The sequence below is a fragment of the Equus asinus genome, chromosome 7 (assembly GCF_041296235.1).
Source record: "Equus asinus isolate D_3611 breed Donkey chromosome 7, EquAss-T2T_v2, whole genome shotgun sequence".
Taxonomy (NCBI): Eukaryota; Metazoa; Chordata; class Mammalia; order Perissodactyla; family Equidae; genus Equus; species Equus asinus.
The window spans coordinates 99,054,068-99,079,737 of record NC_091796.1 but is presented as its reverse complement, the minus strand read 5'-3'; the positions used below and the strand labels follow the sequence as shown (position 1 = coordinate 99,079,737).

The window sequence follows — 25,670 nt, the reverse complement described above, 5'->3', positions numbered from 1 at the left end:
ATGTTTTAGCAAAGAATAAACATGTGTGTTTATTAAGAAAGTCTTAAAAATCACATGTTTATTGCATCAAAATAATGTCTATATGTATATTATGATACTGTTTCATGACATTCTGTCAGTATCATTTGAGATAATGAAGTTTAAACAGGCATATGAATTTAGAAATAATACATATTTCTAAAATGTTAGCTAAACTACATTGGAAAAGCTATAAAATAATATATAGTAGATGGTCCGTAGCATATGTTTGTGAACTAATGATAATGGTTATCTATGTGTGTTTTTTTAATTTTGCATGTTGGGGAGGAAACATTTTACTTTATGAATACAAACAGTGGTTTATTAAATAGTTACCTTCCAAATTCTAAAGACTAAGCGAGCAGTATCTGTCATAGAGCTGCACGTCATACAGTAAGATCTCATATATTACTGCTGCTACTTACGTTATTATTCAACAAAACTCACTAAAAACTAAAGGAAAGATAATTTAGAAAGTTAACAAAAAGTTTAATGGGAATAAAAATAAATTCTAGAAATAAATTGGCTTTTTCTTAGCCTTAATTTGTAAACAAAAACGTTTTAGTAAAAGCCATAAAGCAGAAAAGTTGTTAATCTAAAAATAGAAGAAATGACTGTTTAGCCAAATGTTTAGGTTTTTTTAAATTAGGTTATACTATTTATCATTAAAGACAATAGCTATACATTATAATGATAATATCTATTGTACTTCCATAGTGCTTTTATCTAGTACACTTATATGTTAATCAGAATAGATAACAACTTATAAATGCTTCATTACATAAAAATAACCTTGTTTTACACTTATTCCATGTGCACCAAACATTACTAAGTTCTTAGTTAATGATATTACATTTACAATTTACAGTGGTGTGAAGAATTGGTTAGTGTCAAGCATGCTTGCTATTTCAAATTTACATTTATTCTTATTTACTCTTAGTGCAAAATATGTTACAATGTGAGAAAAATGACTACATGCTTTTTATTTTCCATGTGCCTAATTTACCTCAATTTCCTTTGTCTTCTGTTACCCAATGTCCAGGGAAAAACAATTAATAATAATAAAAATAATTTCAGAATAGTTATGTCATACTTCTTAGCAATAAATAACTTAAGATTTAGTGGGGTTTTTTTTTACTTCTAAAGGGATTTAATTTACCTTTTTGTGTGTGTCATGTATTTAACTTTGTAAAGCTTGTACTTGACAATGGGATACTATCAACATCCCAGTTACCCCGGCCTGCCTACATCTACTATAAATGTCACTAGATTTTCCATCAGACTTTATAACTTTCCTAATATAACTCGATTACCCCTAAAAGTACCACCTTTAAATGTTATATTCTTGATAAGCCCTGTCACCAAAAACCCATTTTAATCCTGTAGGATTCTATCCCACTGATAATTCCTTTAGAATCACAATGGACATAAGTTAGAAATACTTTCCCAAACTTCAGCCCTAAATCAGCCTACCACCAGCATCTTTTCAAAATTACAAGATGTGGATCTTATAGAAGTGGTATAGAAAAACAACATTTTGCCATGGAGAACAAAATTAGCTTTAGATCATATCATATAGCATCTTAATGCTATCCTTTAAATTAAGTACAGTGCTCTCATCAAAGTTTTCCTTGGTGGGGGAAATATAGCACATTATTTTTTTCAAATATACATTGGTAAATTTCCAAAGTTTGATATAATTTAACAAACACTAGTCAAATCAACTTTGGAGAGTCTACTTTGATATTTTTCCCTTCCTGTATATGCGGGGTTCCCAAACGACTGAGCAACAACTTCATACATGCAGGGAGGGAAGAATGTCAGCACTGAAACAGTAAAATTTCTCTCTCACTGCCTTTGGAGTTAATAAGTAGGTGAGGTTGAGAAAAAATGGCTGAAGATGAGTTATCTATGAAACCAGTTTTAAATTATCATTCATGTTTCAATGTAAGGAAATGTTTTCATTTGTGGAAAAACTGAAGAAGGGCTCATGAATAAATGTACAATGCATTGTGATTTTATGATGTTTCGTGAAGTTTATTCAGGAAAAAACAAACTTATTTCCCCAACCAAACTGTTTAACTTGGGAATGATAAAACCATCTTCCCCATCTGAAATTCTTCCCCAGAGGTCTATGCACCCAACCAAAGAGAAGATTACGAATGCCTTGCTCAGAAGAGTTTGACCCAGCAGCCAACTTTTCACCTTTCCTTTTCCCTCCTGAGATCCTCTTTATCAAGCATTTACTTCCAACAGCAAGAGAAACCAAGAGAAGAAGACCTCTGTTAGTGCGAGGACAGGTGAAAAGTTGCCCTGAGGTATTTATAGCACAGAAAATTAACACATCAAGTAAACTTTCTAGGATTATGAATTTTGACATTTGAGTTGAATCTATGCGCTAAACAAAATTTATTTGACCATGTTATGCTCTAAACGTACTCTGTGGACTTCAATAATTTGAAGGTCTATATATTCTTCCTAAGCAATCAGAAATTACAACTCAATTAAGATGATTGAGCTGAGACTAGAATCCCTTCTAAAAACATATTAAACATTTTCTAAAGAGCTCACAGCAAGTAGCTTTCCCCAGACTTAACGATTTTTAAAAATATTGTATGTGCTAGCAGCTTGAATGGCGCCACAAGAGAGATCTAGAAGAAGGAATTCCAAAAGAATGTTTGACATAGGAAGACTGGAAACCTTTAAATGTTCTGCCAGGTAAAAGGTCCTTAAAGAAGACCATAGATGTTTAAAATACGGCCCCAGGATGCTTCTAATAGAAAACGGACAGACTCCTCTGCAGCGATGAGGCAGGATTAAACTAGAAGATCTTCATAGTTGCTTGTAATACTAAAAGTGCACAAAAAACTAAACTCAGAAGTTGTGTATAAACTGTGTGTCCATTCACCACAATTAGGTCCCTACTATCTTAAAATGAGTACAACTCAGCACTCAGATGAAATTTTACCCCGGACACCAAGTCACTGCTGGATGAAGTAAATGCTCTAGAAGTGTTCCTGCAATGGATGGAATTTGAAGTAAAGTCAACTCAACTCAACAAACATTTACTGATCCCCTTCTAAGAACCAAACACTGCTCTAGGCTTAAGGGCTAACACACAGGGCTTGCCTCCCACTAACCTAGAGTGTAGGGAACATCCCTGAACTCTAACATGAATCTCATTATGAGCTGAGGGAACATATGTGGAGTATTCAACTGCTGATATAGTCAATTATGGTAACATAATCTCTCCTCTCCTGTGGATTAAATTAATTGAAGTTAAACACCTAGGCTAATCTCTGCCTTCAGAAATATGTACAAAACTCTATTGAAATCAGTGAGAGTTACATGCATGCATGAATTTATTGTTGTTGTTAGTGCCCTCAAGTCGATTCCAACTCCTAGCGACCCTCTGTGGAGCAGAGCAAAACGCTGCCCGATCTTTTTGCACCATCCTCTCATCTTCAGGCACTATATCAGACAATGCTCTGCAGCTATTCATAGGGTTTTCATGGCCAATTTTTTCATAAGTGAGTGGCCAGGTCTTTCTTCCTAGTCTGTCTTAGTCTGGAAGCTCTGCTGAAACCTGCCCACCATAGGTGACCCTGCTGGTATTTGAAATACCGGTGGCATAGTTTTCAGCAGTACAGCAACACACAGCTGCCACAGTATGACAACTGAAAGACGGGTGGTGTGGTTCCTTGACTGGAAGATGAACCCCGAGCCAGGGCACTGAGAGAATCTTAACCACTAGACAACCAGGGGTGGCTGCATGCATGAATAACCAGAGGACTATTACTCTAAAGATGCAATTCTGACTCAAATGAAGCTGCTGGAACTTCAAGTTGAATATTTTAACCAAAATAATAATCATTTTAACTTCCTTGAGCAAATCCAAATAGAAAGGCAGAGGGTTATTCTGTGCAAATTCATCTCTAATTCTTTCTTCTTATTTCTTTCCAAGAATCTGAATTCTGAAAGCAAGAAGTGCTTCTGAATGTATACAATAAATTATGTAAAACACAAAAGGAACCATCTTGTTTTTAAGCAGAAAATCTTACTGACAATAATCTTGGCACCAAATACCTAGACTAAGTTATTTGTCTTGAATTTTCTAATAGCATAAATAAAATAAGGTAATATAAATATGACTCTTATGGATGTATATAACAAAAGTGAAAGTGATCATGACTCGGTCCAATATATAGGACAATAGTTGTAAGTTTTGTATTTCCAGTAAACAAAAGAAATGAAAGATTAAAAAAAAAAACAAAAAAGCTGCAGCAGGCAAAAAGAAGATAGAAAAAGCATTGGGTTCAGCCCAAGAGTTGAACCTGTAAGTATTAAAGTCCAACCCATAACATGTTACATTCCTCAATGTTTTCTTTCTTTCCCCCACTTCGTTTGTGTGTTTCCTATAGGCTGTCAACTCTGCCCTGATCTGCTATCCACAAAGAATTGCTGAGTGGGAGATGGAGCTAAAAGATCTGGGAATTGGAACACTGTCCACATAACCTCAGGTATAACTCAATTTAACTGCCGAAAAGAAGGTAAATCTTTACACTAAGCACTTCCTTTCTTCTCTTAATCTCAAGGACAGCCAAAAATACTCTATGGACTCAGAACAGATGCCAGCATTCCCAAAGGCCAAACCAAGTTTCCACTAAGAGAAGCGTCCCTGGTATAGGATAACTAGTAGTACTAAGGAGAAGCAGTACAGCTTGACTGTTGAGAGCGTGTGCTGTGCATTATGACCACCAGGTCAAACGCTGGTTCCAACACTTACTAGATATGTAACTTTGAGCATTTCATTTAAGCACTCTGCCTTAGTTTAATTTATCTGTAAAACGGGTAAAAATACACTTTTATGGAATTATTATGAGGGCTTAAATGAGATGACACGTGTAAAGCGCTTCAAACAGTGCTTGACACATATAATTACTATTATTATAATACAATATCACTACCATAATGATAGCTTTTTTACCATTAGTAGTAGTTGTTGACGTTGTCTCCCTTCGAAAACGGACTTGGCTCAATTGCATAGAATCTTCTCCAACAGCCACATGAATAAACTACCTTAACACCAGTTTCACCATTAAAATGCTATCACCTATGATCATATCTTAATGACCCATTGCACAAGAAAATGGAAGCTTCATGTCTTGTAATCATGACTTCAGTATCCTAAATTTCTTAATTTTTTGGCACAATGACTAAGACTTAAGCAGTAAGCTTCGAAGTGCCAACTAGGATGTCATAGTTTCTTTACAAATGAAATTCAGAATTTGAGTCCCACTGAAAAGCACGTCTCACTTCGAGAACCTTCAGAATTTGTGTTAAAGGAAAGTGTTTCCCATTAAGAACCCTGACCTCAAAGACAAAAGGAGAATTCAAGAGAACAGAATCAGATGGCTTGGTCTATAAACTTATCTGATTATTACTATAAAAACTTAGCTAATTATTCCACTGCAATTTGAAAAGAAAGGAAATATTCTGTAACAAGGTCCTAAACTTACTATGCAAGTATGAAATCTATGAATCTGATCAACAGAATCTCTTCAATAGAGAACAGGGACACTAAGGGTTCTAAATAAGGAAAGATATCCCAAAGAACAAGAAGAACACAGACACAGCAGGACTGCAGCAGACTACTGTCTGACAACTGTGTAAAGCTTCTTTCCACCAAGTGTTCAGTCAGCCCAAGGCAAAGCCTTAGACCACTGGGAACTCTAGTGTCATTACAGTCATTCCGAATTGGTGTTCTTTACCTAATACCTAGCTTACAAAACTTTTGCTATTGTACAGCTAGAAGAAACAGTAGCAGTTAATTTCTGTGTTTCCAAAATCAGATTTAGAGCGAGAAGATCACTGTAATGGAAGAGATCAAGCCTTAGAATTTAATGGAAAGTGAAGTGTTTCTCTCACTTTGATGTTATTTCCCAAACAATTGAGTCTTTACTTGAAGAGCTCGCCTTTGCTTGTTTCCCTAATGAGAACTGTGAAGCAGATGGCTTCCTCCTGTCTCTACCTTACAGTAAAAGCAAACAGTATTTGTTTTTGTTTCTTTGTTCTCCATATAATTTCCATATCAATTGTAAAGCATGGTGAACACATGAAGTGTTACACACATTAAAAATAATTGTTATTATCATATATTATACTTTGAGAAATAGGAAATACTATTGATGAACCTAAAATGCTACATAATTCTGATTTTCTTTAAGACCACAAGTGTTTCCTATTCTTAATTTTAAGCCATGTAGGTTCTCCTTTTAATACCACTCTATGTTAGTGCCAGACAAATAACTTTTATCACTGTATAAATCTCTGAAAAGATGTTCAACTGAGGAAAGCAGGCAGAAGCCATGCAGCCCATTTTTTTCAGTTAAGCCTGTGATCTGATCTGCTATATACACCCAGAGAACCTGAGTCCAGACTCTTCTGGCAGAGCACTAGAAAATGTAAGGCGCTTCAAAACTTTCAGTTCAGTAAAAATTTAGATCCCAATCAATTCAGCAGTACTACCTACTAATTCTTTCAAAGTAGGGGATATTTTAAAGCTTACCTTAACAAGGTCTGCGAAAAGTATTTCAGGGTGTTTGCAATATCTGTTCCTGAAGGTACAGGATAAATGTTGTGGAGAACCCGGTTATGATATTCCTGTAAGTACCGGATCTTGGAAGCAACTAGATAAAAGCAAAACAACAAAAAAAGAAGAATTATCTTGTAATATGTATTAAGTATACAGTTATTTTTTTTTAATGATCAGATACAGGAATTTAATCAGTATTTTAAGGAAAATATGTAAATTCTTACTGGAATTCCACGATAGAAACAATTACAAAAGACTTTTAATTTCTTAAAATTGTATTCAGCACACAAAATTATTTTTAGTTATCTGGTTTAATATCTTACTCACAAATTATTCATTACCTTTTTTTATCATTAAGAAAGGCAGTACTCCAAATCATTTTACAATCATCCCCATTAGCTTATTATTAGCAAAATAATAATAGATATAAATCTCTGCTACCAGAGAATTATATTTAATATTGCTTAACTAAAACTAAAGGAAAAAACTCAAAGGTCTTTCCACAACACTCTAAAAATCCTAAAATATAGGGAATCCATTGCATAATGGCATCAGTCGAAACCAGATATTTAACTCAAAAAGGGATCATAAGAGTGTGTTTAGTGAATGTTTGAACTGGGAGAATATGTTAAAAGTAGATTAACTTGGTGAGTATTACAATAATTTGAGTGGTAATAAAACAGAAAAAATGAATGTCACATTTTTCTTCCAAAGAATTTCATAAATTAAGAGACTCGCTAATAGCTTTCTGAGCTTGGCTGCCCAGATCTTCTCAAGATTCAGGAGGGACTTAATAGGCTTATTTACCCTCCTAGACCTACCTGGAGTCACCAGCATTGTCCACATTCCTGACCTGACCTTTGACCTGGCTGCAGTGAATGGCCCAGTTCTAGTCATTCCTCTTTGCAAATCCCAACGGGCCATGATGATCAACGTCTCTCAGGTCTCCTCTTCCACAGAGCTCTCAACACTCTCCATTTGTCCTTTCAATCTTTAAGGGTACCAAGGGAGCCTTTTAGGTGGTATGGCTCACTGTCAGCAGTTAACAGAAGACATATCAAGTCCTGGAGAAGCAAGGCCTTGCTGTTCCCAACAGCCCATGGAAACAAGCTCCTGGATGCATTCTAACTGAAATGCTGGCTTAAGCAACTTAAAGAAAGTCAAAATGCTTTTGATAGGCGTGGGACACAGAATCACAGAATAATAAAATATCAGAACTAGAAGGACCTTAGAGACCTTTTCCCATAACCACTTCATTTTAAAGATTGGGAAAATGAGGCACATAGGTAGCCAATGGCAGAGCTAGACTAGAACTTAGAAATCCTGACTCCTGTCCAGTGTTCTTTCCACCATGACGTACTCTGGATATGACTCTGAAATGAAGTCAGTATACAGACAAGGGGTGTTCACTGCATGACATCAAAGCAATTTTCAGCTATTATTATTAACTTAATTGATTCTAAATCCCACATATACCATTTATCAGATTTGCCTTTTCTCCCTCCTACTACCTGCACTATTTCCATAGTATGGTTAGCATTTTCCCACAAAAATAGTCTAGATTGCCAATAATAATACCTTGAGTTTGTATAGCACATCAGCTCTAAAGAAAGTACCAAGTTCATATCCATTGTCTCAATTAACCTTATAAGTATTGGGGTATAAATTACTTTTTTCCTGAGATAAGGTTAAAATAGAGGATACTTGAAAATGTTTCAATTACATAATCCACAAAAATCCATTTTTTTCTCAGTATTTTTGATCTGCTGTCCACCATCTTTTTTTTAAAACACATCACAGGGAACACCCACATTAATATATACTTCTGAATTCAAAATATTTGAGATATGTGCTGAGCCAGCATATGCTTTCTGCTTGCCCACCATCACAGCAATGCTTTGTTACTGTGACTTTTCTCAAGCCTTAATTCAGCAGGCTCTGTTGCGTGGTTCAGAAACATCATTAATCATTCCACCACCTAAAAAAGGTGTGGACAGTGCAGGTTGTGGACAATAAGCTCAAATGAGGAGAAAAGTCATAGGCTCCCCCAGCCAACACTTGCCCATAACTCGAGAGCTACAAAACTGTCACTTCACAACGACAGCAAGCATTCAGAAATATTTGTGAAATGAATGAATGTTCTTTTTATAGGTCGTTTCATTAAAATGCACTAACGGCGCCTTTCAATGAGTATCCAAACATGCAAGGGAAAGCAAAGACCAGAGTCACTCCCCTTCTTTGAGATCTTTTCATATCTGACAAATATCACCTTGCACTCTGGTTACTTACCTGTTTATTTTTCTATACCCTGTTGTAAATTTCTTGAAGGCAGAAACTATATCTTACTCATGTCTCTATCCAAGCCTAACACACTGCCTGGCACTTAGTAGGCACTCGACATACTTGCAGGATAAATCAATAAATGGATTATTACTTTAATAATAGTACTTATCACTTGGGGGGATTGCATATATATATATGTACACACACACATATATATGTATATATCTCCCACCCTAGATTGTGGGCTCTTTTTATCCCTAGTGCCAGACATCTAGTAGGTGCTCAATAAATAACTAAGTGAAGATGGAAAGGAAGAGGGGGGAGAGAAAAAAAAACAAAGACAGTGGTGAGTAATCCTGAAAGACAATTTACAGAACTAGTTGGAAAAATGTTCAGGCTAATTTGTGCATTGGTGAATGTAACAAAATCTTAGCAGTCATAGATTTACTTAACTTTTATGTTTTCAACTATTTGAGAACAGCTAGAAAGATCCCTAACATATAGTAATTTGTACTTGTGCTGAGGATGTGAACAAACTCATTTACATTTCAACTTTGCACATGAGAGATGGTCATTTGGCTGGTTACTAAGCCCACATGAGCAACCAGAAGCCTCATGGGAGCACAGAGTTCTTGTTCTTTACTCCAACCGTACATGTGAATAGTGCTGCAGAAATTCATGTAATTGGGCTGGATGGATATAAACAAATGATCTCCCACCTCAACTGACCCAAAGGCTGCATTTCTCTGGTAAGCTCCTTCTACCCTCCTTCAATCACTGTTTCATCCCTCTCCACACTCTTCAAAACTCCCCTCACACCCACTCTTTTCCTTATACTTTAAGTAAACAGACACCATCTGTTATGGACGGAATTGTGATCCGCCCCCCGCCCCCATCATGTGTTGAAGTTCTAATCTCAGAATGTGACTGTATTTGGAGATAAGACCTTTAAAGAGGTGATTAAGCTGAAATGAAGCCCTTTGTGTGGGCTCTAATCCAGTCTGATTGGTGTTCTCATAAGAAGAGGAGGTTAGGACACAGGAGAGACGCCAGGGATGCGTGTGCACAGAGAAAAGGCCATGTGAGGACACAGAGAGGAGGCGGCCAGCTGCCAGCCAAGGAGACGGGCCTCAGGAGAAACCAGACCTGCCGACACCTTGATCTTGGACTTCTGGCCTCCAGGAGAGCGAGAAAATTAATTTCTGTTGTTAATGCCACCTAGCCTGTGGTACTTTGTTATGGCAACTCTAACAAACTGACTAATACACCAGCACAGAGGAAATTCTATAAAAGTCTAAGTAAGAGCTAAGAGTCTGAGCTCTGAAAGCACACAGGTCTGTATTAAGACTTTGGCTCCATCTCTACCGAACCCCAGGTTCCTCATCTGTAAAATGGGGACAATCATACCAACTTTATGGGGTTATTGTGGATACTAAATCACTGTGTCCATCACTTAGAATAGTACCTAGTACATACTCAACATATAGTAGATGTCAAAGGCCTACCTGCACCTCCTTCTTTCCTCTTCCTGTCAAACGTCAATCCCACCACTAGTACCCTCCGTCCATCAGTTGTCTCTCCTACATCATTAATCTCTCCCTCCCTACTAAATCATTTCCATAAGCATTCAAATAACCTCTAGAATCTCCCTTGTCAAAAGGAAACAAAAGTCCTCCCTTGACTTGACATTCCTCTCCAGGTGTTGGCCTCTCCAGAGCCAAGATTATAGAGTTGTGTACACTCTCTCATCTCTCTGTCACTTCCAAGTCTTTCTTCCATTCACTCCAGTCTGGCTTCCACCTCCACCACTGCACTGAATCTGCTTTTTCCACCATCACCCAGAGCCTCCATGTTGCCAAATCCAATGGGTATCTTCCAGTCATCATTTTATCAGCCCTTTCAGCACATTCCATGCAGCCAATCCCTCCCTCCCTGAAATTCTCTCCCACTGGCTTCCCACTGGCTTCTCCTAGTCTTCCTCCTACCTCCCTAATATATCCCTCTCAACATGCCTTACTGCCTCCCCCACACTCAATGTTTAAATGTTGGAATTCCTCTGGCCTCAGCCCTGGACTCTCATTCCTCTCTCCACATTCTCTCCGTGGACATTCTCATCCATTCACAGGGCTTTCAGCACTATCTGTGCAAACTACTATGAAACGTGCACCTCCACCCCCGATGGTTAGCTCTTCTAAGTAAAAGACCTCATCTATTTGATTCTCCACTTGGGAATCTTAGAGATATTGCACAGTAAACATGTCCAACACTGAACTCTTATCTCTTTCCTCACCCGGCCCCCCAAAAAAACCTACTCCACCATCTATGTAATCCACCAAGTGATTCCAGCAAAGTATTCTAAAAATCATCCTTGACAGCACCTGTTCCCTCTCTCTCGCTCCCTTAATCCAATCCGTCACTAAGTCCTGTCAATGCTACTGCCAAATGCACCTCCAAACCATCTTCTGTTCTTTATTTTCACTGTCATTACAGGGCACCATCATCTCCTGATCAATTCTAAAAGCCTCCTAACTCATCTTCCTGCTTCTCTCTTGCCTCTCCCCAGATCTTTCTCCTCAGAGCAGCCAAAGAGATCTTTTAAAAATATAAACTGTTTCATGCAAATCCTTCAGTGGCTGCCCATTGCCCTCAGAATAAAATCCAAAATTCCTAACATATTATACCAGGTCCCTGCCTACCTTCCAACCTCATGTCCTACTACAAGAGCCAGACACATGGCTCTTGCCCCAGTTTTCTGAATGCACACAGCTATTCTTTGCCGGAAAATCTTTATATGTGCTTGTCCTTCTTTCTAGAATGCTTTTCCCTCCATGTTTTGTCTGACCATCTCCTACTCATACTTCAAGGCTGACTTGAAATGTCACTTCCCCACGGAGGTCTTTGCTGACTTCCCTCTCTAAGTCGATTCACTGACCTCCACTCCCATTTTCCTCTGTCATAGTATCCTATTTTTTTTTCACAGTAGTTAGCACAGTATTTCATTATATACTTCTTTGGGTAATTGTTGACTATCTCTCCCAAGTAGACAGTAGGCTCCAAGAACTACATCTCTAGTTCACCATTATATATCCCCAGCCACTACTAGGCACTGAATTTGCTGGGTCCTACTAAGGACAAAAGGAAAAGAGGGAGGTAGGGCGAGAGTGGCTTTTTGCAATGCTTAAATTTTGTTTCTTTTTGAAAACAGTCCAGAAAGCCAACTGTTAAAGCTGTGATGAAAATGAAGGAAACACAAAAGGGAGTGTAAGAAAGTGATGGTGTTTATCCAGACAAACATGAGGCTAACCGCTGCTTGCTGCAACTTCACTACTCATCTTATTTCCTCCATTTCTTAGAAGGTTTGCTACATTTTGAGAGAAGGAGCCACAAAAGCAAAATTCAGTCATTCATTTTAGGCATACGTAGAAAAATACTTTAACAAAATTGAGATCATAGAATATGTAAGCTTTAAATCGCTTTTTCTTTAAATCGTAAGCATTATCTTATGTCCCTAAATATTTTTAATAATGACCCATTCCTGTTTTTTTTTTTGAGGAAGATTAGCCCTGAGCTAACATCCGCTGCCAATCCTCCTCTTTTTGCTGAGGAAGACTGGCCCTGAGCTAACATCCATGCCCATCTTCCTCTACTTTATATGTGGGATGCCTGCCACAGCATGGCTTGACAAGGGGTGCGTAGGTCCACACCCGGGATCCGAACTGGCGAACCCTGGGCTGCTGAAGTGGAGCGTGCAAACTAAACCACTGCACCACGGGGCCAGCCCCCTAACCCATTCCTATTTTTAAATTTTGAATTATCTGTATTCATTATCATAAAAGCAAAAAATTCAGGTAAGCACAATGAAGAAAATAAAAATCACCTAAAGGCCCACTATTCAGAAACAACCATAGTTAACATTTTGATGGTATTATCCTTCTAGAAAATTTTCTCTGCATAAATACACATTTACAAAATGGGGTTATACTATATATAGTTTTAAAATCTGCTTTTCCTACTTTCTATATCAGAAATACATTTCTACATCATCATTTTAATGGCTTTATCATTTTCCTTTATATAAGTGAATCACAATTTATTTCATCAATCATCTATTTGTGAAATTTGGGTTATTTTTCACTATTCTATTCAATGCTGCAAAGAATATCCTTTTAAATACACGCAGACATCTTTAGTTATTTCCTTAGAATAAATTTTTAATTGTGGAATTGCCAAGTCAAAGAGGAAAATCACATTTTAACGCTTTTGGTAAGAACTGAGACATTTCCCTTGAGAAAGGCAGTAACTCTTTACATACCAACAGTGTACATATGAATTATAATGTTTATCGAATGTCTACTATTTATCAGGTGCTCTATATACATTATTTTTAGTCCTCACAATAACTTTCATAGTTATTATCATTTCCATTTAAAGTTAAATGAACCAGAGCTCCAAAAGAGGAAGTGACTTGCCCAAAGGCACAAAGCTAGCAAGCGTAGAACTGGTAGTTTAACAGACTATCGGTCAGGCTCCTCCACCAGGCCACATGGTTCTTTAATTACTTTTACTAGCTGAATAACATTTAATTGTAAGAAATAGCATGAAATATTAATATTTCCCCTATTCTATGGTTTGACATTTAAGTTGTTTCCAATATTTCATTAAGTAACATTGCAGTGAACGGATGAAATACTAGAATAAATCTGATTTTTTTTTTGGAAAACACAAAATGAAACTTGTTTACTTTACTAGTCCTATCCTTTTCTTCTTGAAAAATCAAATCCCTTTAATCCTTCTGGGCCCATCTTAAGAGTTATACCATCACGAAGCCTCCTAATTGACTCCAGACATTATCACTATGTCCCTTTTCTGACCACTCAGAGCACCCATTATCTGCCTCAAAACTTTTGTCACTTCACAATAAGCCAGTTAGAGAAGGACAATCTCTGTATGACTCCACTCATGCGAGGAATTTAAAAATGTGGACAAAGAGAACAGATTAGTGGCTACCAGGGGAAAGGTGGGGTGGGGGGTGGCCACAAAGGGTGAAGGGGTGCACCTACAACACGAATGAAAAACATTAATGTACAACTGAAATTACACAAGATTGTAACCTATCATTAACTCAATTAAAAAAAAAACTTTTGTCACTTCATGATATCAATTTATCACTGTTAATAACCTGTTCTTGATGGTTCTAAATGAGTTTCATGTTTGCAAGTCTAGTATCCCTAACAACACTTTAAGATCTTTGAGGGGAGAACTATCTCATATATCACGTGTAACTCCCTTAGAACTTGTCACACTGCTAGGTACATAGCAGAGGGCCAAACTTAACACAATGGTTGAAATGAATTGGAAATCTAAATACCAGCTATCTTATATCCTGTCAATATTCTCTAAATAAATTTTTTAAAATTCTAACATCATTTAAACAAATAAGTAATTTCCAGATAAAATTTGCTTGTATAACGTGTAAATAACACAGAACTCCTTTTCATGATTTATTTTCCTCCCATCTCTCATTTCAATAGAACTCCAAATAATCATTTCACTTGATATATATTCCAAAAGTTTTTATAGGTTCTTCATTATTATTTTCAGTATTTACTCATTTTTTTCCTCCAAAAGGCCACTCATTTTACTTTTCACGACTTGGACCCTAAACATGCTGGGCACATGTCATGGAGTTATCACAATGTCTTACAGGGAGCTCTGGGATATGCTGTGAGTTCCCACCTACAGCTTTGTGTGACCTCAAGCAAATCATTTAATATCTGAGCCTCAGGGGTTCTTGTTTGTCTGTTTGGCTGTGTTCTGTTCTATTTTTGCCAAATGAAAAATTAAAATAATATTTCCCCCACATTCTTTGCAAAAGTCAGTTATTAATGTTGTAGATTTGAAAGCACATATCCTAATTCTATTTTATTTTTTATTGGTTTCTTCTTCCACTACATAAAGTCCCAAGACTTTACAGATTTGCTGTCATTGCCCCCTTTTAAACCATTCACTTTCTTTTCAGTCTAAAGTTTCATTAAGAGATGATAGACATAAATAAAGAGTACTTGGACACACTTCACAAATTTGGATGGCTATAAATATTCATCACAATGGTTAAAGTAAAAATTATGCTTGGTACCTTTTTCATTTCTTCCGTTGATTAGAGGACCAGTCAGGAATCAGGCATCTTTCTTAGCCACCCTGCATATCTGTCTTAATTCACTATTTTTGAGTCTCAAAGTTTTGCTCATGTCCAATAGATTCTATTTCTTGGTCCAATTCATTCTGTCTAGAAATCACCTCTAGAGTCTATTCTCTTCTCTATGTACAATGGTATCACCTTAATTTGAGCCTGCACAATCTCCTTCCTAGATTATTGCTGAAATATCCACACTGATTTCCTTCTGATCCTTTTTCCACATGACATCCAGAGTGATCTTTCTAAAATACAAATCTTCCTCACTTCCTGCAGGTTGAAATCCAAATAATTAACTTAGCCTACAGAGTCCAGCATGAATGGATCCCTGCGCACCCGTCAAGCTTCATCTTCTGTCTCTTTTCCATATATACCATACTTCAGCCATACAAACTTGCAAAAACTCCAACTTACAATACGCTTACCCTTCCACGGTTTTGCAACTGTTCTCTCCACAGGAACGCAATCCATACTTCTCTGTCTGGCAACTCCTAAGAATTCTTCAAAGTTCAGCTGTAACCACTTCTGCTGTAGAAAATGAACCCTCCCTACCATAAGCTGCATTAGATGCATCTTTTTGGCACTTTCATAACACACAGGGCTTCCCTCCAACATAGCACTTATCACTAAATGCTACAAGTATTAACTCACTCACTGTCTCCTCCACTAGGCTATTAGATCCTTGAGATCAGAAACGGTCTCTTTTATTTTTGTATACCCAGCGTTTAATAACTGTCTGGTCCTAAATAAATGTTTGATAAATGAATGAATGAATGAATGAATTCATATATCACATGATTCTTGGTACAACAAAGCAGTTTAGGATTGATATTCCTTTCATAGACTAGTTTTGGATCTTGGATATGGCACTAATTCCCTCTACCTCTTCTTCCTATTTCTTGTAGGAAGAATTATTTGTATCACAAGAACTACTGTACCACTTTCAAATTCCCACTTCCACCACTAGCCATTTTGGGGTCTGGCTGAAAGCCGACTGAAGGGGTGAGGATGAACTTGTGTCTGCAAGGACAGAGAGAGAGCAAAGAATACCTAACTCAAGAGTCAGGGGGCAGACAGAGAGCCCTACTCTAAGGAACTAAGTGCATGAGAAACCAGGTATGGCCTTACAGTCACAGGAGGATCTGTGCCCCGCTCTCACTTGACCAGCTCAGAGAACAGAGTCAGAGCAGAGAAATATAAATAGTCCTCATCCTCTGAGTCAGTATCGAATGAGGATTAGAGCTATGTACCTCTAGGTGCAGAAAGTGAAACACCCTTCACAGAGGCGCACCCTTAGAAAGGACATTTGGGGAAAAATAATTTTAGGAGGAGAAATAGAAAATATACAGGACTTGGCACAGCTAAAATTGGTCCCATTCTATTCAGAATGATTTAGGCTCCCTTTCTCTGTTGCATAAGGACCACAGAGAAAAACTCCTGAGGACAGAAGGTGCCCAGGCTACCTACCCCATCTGAGGATGCAACTTCAACCCTTAACACTGTTAAACTCAAGCTGAGGGAACTTCACTTGGGAGATAATGTTACGGAAAAAGACCAGAATGTGGATACTGTCTGATACTCACTGAGCCTAAAATTCAAGTTACTGCATCCCTTTAGCCCATTGCACTTAAAAGCCCTTATTAGTACAGCTGCTGCTTTTCTGCTTGTCCTTTAATCTCACATGCAACTTTTTTGGGGGGAGGGGTTTGGCTTTGGTTTTTTCATTTGTTTACTTTTTATTGTGGAAATTTTAAACACACACAAGAAGAAAGAAAAGTAAAATGAAGCCTGTGTACCCAACACTCAGCTTCACTAGTCACCATCTCTCCCTTCTCACAAATTTTTTTATCAGATCATTTCACTGATAAATACTTCAGTGTAATCTCAGATCAAGATGGTTATAACACAATCACAATGCTACTATCACACTCAATAAAATTAACAAGTAAATCCCTTAAGATCAGGAGCCAAACAAGATTTGTGCGGGGCATTTACAAATCCCACACGTACCCCTTCCTCACGCCTTTCTTTCCTCCTTCCCTCCCACTGTCACAACTACAACTTGCACTCACCGGGCTCCTAAGGAAGGCCACAAGAACACAGAAAATATGGGCCCGTCGTCTCTCTATTTCCATTTCTGCCCCCACATTCCAGCTTCTCCAAGCTTGTCACTGTTTAATTCATTAGACAGCTGTAATTTTCTGCAGCTACTACAAGAATCACCTCAACCCTCTTCCTCACCCCACCCCAGACAATTGGAGCTTTTCACGTACGCAAAAAAAAAAACATTTTACAGATGGAAAAATGGAGGAACCAAGAATTCAAAGGATATAGAAAATCAGAGTCAACTAGAACTAAAGTCCAGGCATCATTTGAATTCAGGCTCTTCTACTTACTAGCTGAGAACTTGAGTAAACTAATGTACTTCTCTGAGCCTCAATTTCCTAACCTGTAAAATGGGGATAACAATATCTCACAGTGTTGCTATAAGGATTTTAAAATATTGCATACATAAATTACTTAGCACAATGACTGGCACATAATAGAGAATAAATTGCCACTATAATGAGCAGTTACACCTGAGATCCTTCTCCTTCCCCTTTCCCAGTCCAATACTCTGTCCCTTAAAATGGAATAACCTGTGGAGTAAGGAAAACACAGCAGGGATCTTTCATCAACATAACAACAATCAAGCATAAGCCCCTATACACACACATACACATGCAAGCTACTACTGCATTTGGTACTGAAATCCAGTTCTATATTTAGAGACTTGTCTTTTTTAAAGAATAAAAAATAAATATAGCTAACAATAAAGTTGCTCAGAAATGGAGGAACAATGCATTGTTCAGGAGTCCTAGCATGGAACCAGAGTTCTTTGCAAATCTTTGATCACAAAACGATCTTCCTTCTTTGAGAAAGGTCATCCTCTTTAAGTCAAAGCAAAATCTCACAAAGCTACAAATTAAGGATGATCAAAAAGGACACACATATTTACAGAGTGAAAATAGTCAGATTTCCCCTCAAAAGCAAAAGGATGTCAGATGTCACAAATTTCAATGTTAATTCTTCCAAATATTTATATACTTACATATATATTCTTCAGTTGGTTTTATTTCCAGGTGGCAGACTTTACCTGGCACTTTCAGCAGACGGGAGAGGTCAGCGAAGAACACTCCTATTCTTTGGCAAGTGACTCCAACACCATCACCATCATCATCAATTACATTTGTATAGCCATTCACATTTTTCAAAGCACCTCCACATACATCATTCAGTTACATTTTTGAGCAGTTAACTTTTGAAAAACAATATGTCAGGAGTTCTGGGAATTTTAGACATTAAGCAAAAGTTAAACAGAAAAAAGTAAAGGGAAAGATATCAGTGTTCTTATTAGTTCATCAGATATTGATGGAACAGTCACGATATCCTAGGCACTTTGAGGTGTGGATAAATCAACAATAAAAAAGACATAATGCTCATCCTCTAGGTCACAATAATCACAATAATACTTCTGAATTCTGAGTGTTTACTTTGTGTCAGTAAACATAAAAATAATTGTTGCACTATTATTATTCCCATATTACAGATGAGAAAAACAAGGTTTAGAGAGGTTAAGTAACTTGCCCAAGGTCACACAGGAGGTGAATGATAGAGGCACTTTCTGACATGCCACCTATAAAAAGAGACGATTGAAGTAGTTGTGGCCCACCATACATTATTAGCACATTTTTAAAAAACCACATAGTATATAAAATCATCCAATGCCTTCACACATGAATTAGTGAGACCTAACCACCTGCCAATTGAAAAAATTCTTAACATGGAAACACTTCACTTGCCATAAATTGGGTACTTGCAATAAAGAAAAGGGGAAAAACAATTTATTCAAGCCAAAAGAGAAGACTGCTGTCCTGGTTTCTATTGGTCAGGAGAGCCTGTGCTAGGAACTGTGAAAGTCAGACTCATTTCATGGAGCAAGTGACAAAGGTGGTGAATCTTCTTCAAGTTGAGTGTTTGTTGGATATTAGCAATAATTTGAAATGGAATATGGAGCTCTACTTTATTTCAATGCAATCGGGGTAGGTTACAGGAGTTTGTTTTTAAAAGTTTACTGGCCAGCTTTCTCACATCAAGATTTGAAATTGAAAAATCTGAGGTCAAATTTTAAGTACCATCCGAAGAGTGACTCACAAGCTTATACTTCTTTCTGATGTGATAAGATCCGAATACTGTACTTGAACTTGCAAGGATGGGGTGGAGGGTGGTACAAGAGTGTTACTGATTTGTTCAAGGAAGTATAAATCTAGACGTATAGATTTAGCAGATGAAAACTAGAGAATGCTTTAACCTGTCATTGCTAAACTGTACCGAGCTCTCTACAATCACAGGCTTTTGAGGAACTGAGGAGCTATTGGGTGGAAATTAAATAATTTCAGAGATATACAGAGGCTGATAACTAGGACTCATTCCTTAAGTTTCTACATCTAAGTGCAATACTCAAGACATATCTAAATTATCAACCACCTATCCAATCAGTGTGGCTCCATTTCAAAAGAAAATGATTGCACCGAAAATAAATTACACTTCCTACAAAGATGCAGATATCCTGGAGCCGCCTAAATAAGAAGATGAGTTATAGACAGCACTGTGATAAGATTTTCATATCTGGCTACATGGACAGACTCTGGGAGACATTTGGGATCTTACTTTCCTGTTAAAGTACATTCTCTTCCATGGCAGTGATAACATCCAAGTTGAGATTCACGATCAACCTGGAGTTAAAATTCAGATGTGCTGTGACTCAGAACACACTACACAATACTCAAGAATAATTCAGTCCGTCATACAACAACATTTTCTCTAACTTGATCAAAGTTGAACAAAATTATAACTCTTTAGAGACTCTTTCTAGGACTCTTAAAAATACATTTCTTTAGCATTTACTATGTGCCAGGCACTGGTCTAAGTACTTTACCCTTTTAACTCTCGTAAGCCTCACAACAATCCTATGAGAGAGGTGCTATTTTATTCCTCTGCCTTGCTTTTCTATATATGAAAAACTGAGGAAATTGCTATGAATTTTAAAAATTTGTGGAGTCTACATATAATTTGTTCTTTTACTCTTCCAGCAAATACTTATTGAGGGTCAGCTATGTGCCAAATACTGGGGATGTACCAGTACCTGAGACAGCTCCAACTTCTGCGCTCATGATGCTTATGGTAAAGTGTGACATATGAACAAAAAAGACAAAGAAATTGTCTTAAAGATCTACAAAGGAACATACAGGGAGCTAAAAATAGAGAATAGAGAAGGGGGTAGGGAATGCCTCCTTTCCACAGGGTGGTTTGGGAGGGCCTCTCAGAAGCAATTATATTTAAGTTAAGACATAAGGAATGAGAAGATGCTAGACAGGAAAAAGTGGAGAAAGCTTCTGGGTTAAGACTACAAAGTGAACACAGTTGGCTAAATCATACATACCTGAAATGCCACCAAACTACAGTAAAAGGATTTGTCTTTAAGACAAGAAGAAAGGGACAATAGGCAAGACGATATACAGCAACTTAATTCTGGAAGCTTGAAAGCTAATAGACAAGTAGCAATTGACTTGGCAGACCAGAGAAAGTTGAATCCAAGGCCAGCAGCAAGGAATGCTGAGAACTAACAATGTGCATCTCGGAATTCTCAAAAGGCAAGGAATAGACAGCACCAGACAGCTCTGGAATTAGAGGTGTAGGGCAGCAGTGGAAGCTTTAAAAAAGATGGATTGGCTGAAAGCTGTTTAAGAAGCAATTGGATTAAAAATTCTCTCCCCTATCTCACATCCCTGAGAGAGCACCTCTCCCCAATTCAGCAGATCTGAAGTTTACTGTCTAAAGAGAATAGACACCAGAGGATCTCTGGAATAGAAGAAACCAAGGTAACCTACCGAAACCAAGGGTATTTGGTGGCTACATGAAATGTGAATACTGAATACAGAGCCAGCCAATGCCTGTCCCCCAACACCTAGCTCCAGACCCTTACCCTTCGGGCTGAAAATTGGAAGCCTCTTTTTTTATCCTTCCTTCTCTGAATCTGACCAGTCAGAGAGGAAAGACCTGAAGACAGTGACATCAGGGGTTCCCCATAAATGGCCCACTAACATATTCAGGTCAGCTCCTTAGTCCTAACCCTTAATCATGAGTAGATAGCAAAGGATGGCAGGCCATCTAAAGAAGGCCTCTAACATGGAAGACAGACTAGAAGGAACAGAAAATCAACCTGGAGAAAAAGAATCTAAGTAAGAAAAGAAAACCTTTAAAAAAACTCTTATTAATATCAGAAAGATGAAATCCTCTACCCATGAATAAATGTTAGGTGCTATTAAAAAAAATACAGAGAGAACAAAACAAAACAAAAAAGAGTTCTCACAAATTAAAAACCTGATCTTAAAAATCAATAATCAATGGAAGGGCCGGAAGATACAGTTGAGGAAATTCCCCCAAAGTACAACAAAAAGACAAAAAGACAATATAAGAGAGAAATGATAAATCCAGGAAGTCCAACATAGAATAAAAGGAGTTCCATAAAAAGACAATAGTAAAACCAAAGGGGTTGAAATTTTAACAAAATCAGTTAAAAAAATTTTAGAAAACAGCAGATTGAAAAGGCCCACCACAAGGAATGAACATAGACACACAACAAGGCATGTCATTGTGAAATGCCAGAAACTGGTGACAAACAAAAGATTCTACATGCTTCTAGAGATTTATTAAAATTTACATCACTTAGGAAAGATCAAGATTCAGAATGGGTTTGGACTTCTTAAAGCAACAGTGGAAGCAAGACAATAATGAAGCAATGCCTTTAAAACCCTGAGAAAAAAATATTCCTAAAGTAGAATTCTATATTTAGGCAAACTGTAAATCAGGAATAAAGGCATATTTAGACATTCATGGTTTCAAAAAATTTATTTCCCATGCATCCTTCTTCCTGGGAAAGTCCCAGCTGTGCATCAGGCACAAAGAGCAATCAGTCAAGATCAGAATACTGTGGTTCAAGAGACAGTCTGCTGAGAGCTGTCATCATCAAGAGCCCCACACTCCATATACCGGGTTTTTAATCCAAGGCAGACTGCCGGGGTGAGTGTAAACCAGATTCTTATTTGTTCTTGAGCCAGTAAAGTTCCTATTCTCTTCCACAGTTTCCTGGAACAGCTAAGGACATTCATTTTACTCTCAAAGAAGTTCATCACTGACCTGCTTCTAAGAGTTAGAGGCAGGTCCTGTTGAGCTTAAGCAGAAAATACCGAGTAATTCACTCTCTGACCATATTTTTGCCAGAGGTCCAGTACCTGGCTCACACTTTGGCATCTGCTAAGAGCCCCAACTGTGGTGAGCCCTGCTTTCCTTGGACACACTTTGGACCCTGCTCAGTGACCTCTCCAGGAGGGGCTCTCAAGGATGCTGAATTCAGACTGCGTCCCAGAGACTCTGTTTAGCTTATCTTCATGATATTAAAGAGGGCATAAAATTATGTTCAAAAATAATATTAAATGCACACTCATGTACCCACTACCCAGATTAAAAGCTAGAACATTAGCTGCATTTTATCTGTATCTATCTCTAAGTTCATCACCATAAAGGTAAACACTGTTCTAACTTTTCTGATAATCATTCCCTTGCTTTCTTTTTAGTTTCATCCCTGAGATATATAGTGTATACAAACACTATATTATCTAATTTCAAAAAACTGAAGAGCAAGCACAAACCAGTGGTGTAAGGAAAGCACAATATTGCATCGATAGGAAGGCTCCTGTATTTACAAGTTTGGGTCATTTCCTCTTAATGCCACAGGAAAAAATAAAGGAACAGAGGGGCTGCCTTGACTTCATTTTGACATAGACACAGTGAATGGGTGAACAGTCACAAGCTTTGTTCTAAAAGCAACATCCATTTATTCAAGAAATGGATCTTACATACCAGAGAATACGATTTCAGCACGAAAAAAAATCAGGTTAAATACGGTAAACGAAGAGGTTTCTGGGAAGAGGGCAATGGCAGCAGCATTATTTTTGAATCAAACCAAGTCCCTCCATTAAAAACAGACAGGCCAATGAGGATGACAAACCCAAACACTTCTGATACTAGCTACAACAAAACTAGGTGACAAGGTAGCCCCGTGAACCAACTATGAGAAGACAGAGACAAACTTCTGACAACTACACACCCGTGTAGTATCAGCACCCATGTTGGAAGATGCAAAAGGAAGACACCTGGGCCTCTGATGGTCCTCTGGTCGGAATAACTCCCAAGTCATGCACAGGTACTCACAGGAAACTGGTGGTCCAATCTGGAAACAGAAGTCCAAGCAGGGAGGAGAGTCTTCAGATGATAAGATCTAACAGTGATGGAGCAGATTCTCGGCTCCACAAACTAACAAACCAAAGCTGCCTTCAAGACAAAGCCCTGCACTCAGAAGAAGCTGCTGGGAACAGAAGCACAACTAACGGTGTAAGGATGGTAGATGCAAAGGAGAAAGCAAGTCCAGACAAAGTGGGGAAGGGAACCCAAGAAAGCAGGTCTCAAAAGTACAAGAACACATTTCCCATCACTTTGCAAAGACAAAAATAAAACAAGAAAAGGAGCCCTAAAGCCATCCTGCCCTAGCCTCCCCCCTTCAATTTCAGGGAACTTGATTTCACGTTAAAATTGAGCAACAGAAAATCCCACACGAATTTCTCATAAAAGAAAGAGAATAAGAAGCAGAGACACGGGCACTAATCAGATGAAAACTGTGACCTAGTGTTTCAAAACAAGCTAAAGAAATTAAGAAAATGATTGAAGCTGTTATTAAACACACTGAAATTAGATGATTAAAGAGAGGTTTAGAAAAAGAAGGTTAACTCTGGAGAGAATTGGAAATGAAAGCAGAAATATTTTTTAAATGAAGACTAAACCAGTAAGAACACAGGAATAAATAAACACAATGGATAATGCTTAAGAAAAATAAAACATGGAAAGGAGGAATTCTTTAAAATTAAAAAGAAATGAAGAAGCTTCTGGGTATCATAAAATAAGCCTCTACGAACAGCCCCTCTTCCTGTCACTGAAAACGACTTCCAAACTTGGACATGATGAAAAAGCAACAGCCAGGAAGCACAGGAGAGTGGGCAGAGCCCTTGTTCAGACTCTGACAAGGAATTGCAGCTGCCAAGGACAGGGAAAGACAGGCAGCTATACCAAAATGTTCCCATCTCCACGGCTTTCAGCCTGGGGCTAAGTGCAGTCTGTTCAGTGTGCACAGTGGTAAGGGCAGACACAGCAAAACCCAGGTCTTTCTGGCCTGGGGAACCAAAAAAGGAAAGCTGGCAAACCGTGAATGTTGAAGTGAGTGGGAAAATCCCACAAGGGAAAGAGAGAGAAAGAGGACCCCAAACTCTGAGTATCCAACTCTCTGACTGACCCCTGAACCATAGAGCACAAAGCAGATTCAAAGCAGCCCGGCCAAAGGCAAAGGATCCGAACAGAGTTAAGGACTCAAACTCTGCACAAGCAACAGAGTTTGCGGTTCGAGCCTCGCCAAGAAAATGACCTACTAAAATAGAGGAAACAATCTTCATCAGCGGGAACTAACAAAATCCGAAGTCTCCACAACTTAACATTCATACCGTCCAGGACGCAATCCAAAATTATCCAACCTATGAAGAACCAAGAAAATGAAACACATTCTCAGAAGAAAAGAAAATCAGTCTAGTTCGAGGGTGAAATGAAACAGATGTTGTAACTAATAGACAAGGTACATGCAACTACCATAACTATCCTGAGTGAAGTAAAACAAACACGCTTTCAACGCATGAAACTCTCATCAAATGAGAATTCCCAGCAGAAAAATTAAAATAACAGGAACAAAATGGAAATTTTAGAATGAAAAATATAATTTCTGAAATAAAAAATCCAATGGATAGACTTAATAGCTAAATGGACACTACAGAGGAAAGAGTACGTTAACTTGAAAATAGATCAACAGAAAGTGTCCACAGTAAAGAAGAGAGAAAAAAAAGATTGGAAAAAATTGCTCAGAACCTCAGAGACCTGTTAGATAATATCAAACAGTAAAATTATGGATGTGTAATTGGAAGGAGAGGATAGAAAGAACGGGGCAGAAAAAATATTTGAAGAAATAATGGCCAAAGATTTCCCAAATTTGATAAAAGACAGAAATTTTCAGATACAAAATGATAAGGAAAATCAAGCAGAATAAACATTTAGAAGTCTATGCCAATAGAAGCCTGTATGATACTCAAACTACTTAAAGTCAAAGATAAACAGTATATCTCGAAAGCAGCGAGAGAAAAACCATGTATACACACATATTATAGACATATTACAACTGATGGCTGAATTCTCCTCTGAAACCATGAAGGCTAGATGGAACAATATCTTTAACATACTAAAAGGAAAAAAAAAAAAAGCTGTCAAAGCAGAATTCTATACTCAGCAAAAGTATTATTCAAGAATAAAAGCAAAATAAAGATATTTTCAGACAAAAGAAGAGTAAGAAATTTGGCCACAAGCAAAGCTGCACTATAAAAAAAGCTA

The 25,670-nt window shown here is 37.7% G+C and overlaps 1 protein-coding gene across 14 annotated transcripts in view; it reads right to left on the bottom strand.

Moving 5' to 3' along the window:
* Positions 1 to 25,670, bottom strand: part of UNC79 (unc-79 homolog, NALCN channel complex subunit) — a 244,827-nt gene that overhangs the window by 197,771 nt on the left and 21,386 nt on the right. For all 14 annotated transcript variants that reach the window (XM_070514220.1, XM_044774252.2, XM_044774247.2 and 11 more), the window contains exon 2: positions 6,587 to 6,707. Coding sequence is in view for 13 of the 14 variants with exons in the window: in XM_044774252.2 (XP_044630187.1) it covers positions 6,587 to 6,707 (121 nt within the window). In the remaining variant the exon portion in view is untranslated. The remainder of the gene's footprint in view (positions 1 to 6,586; positions 6,708 to 25,670) is intronic.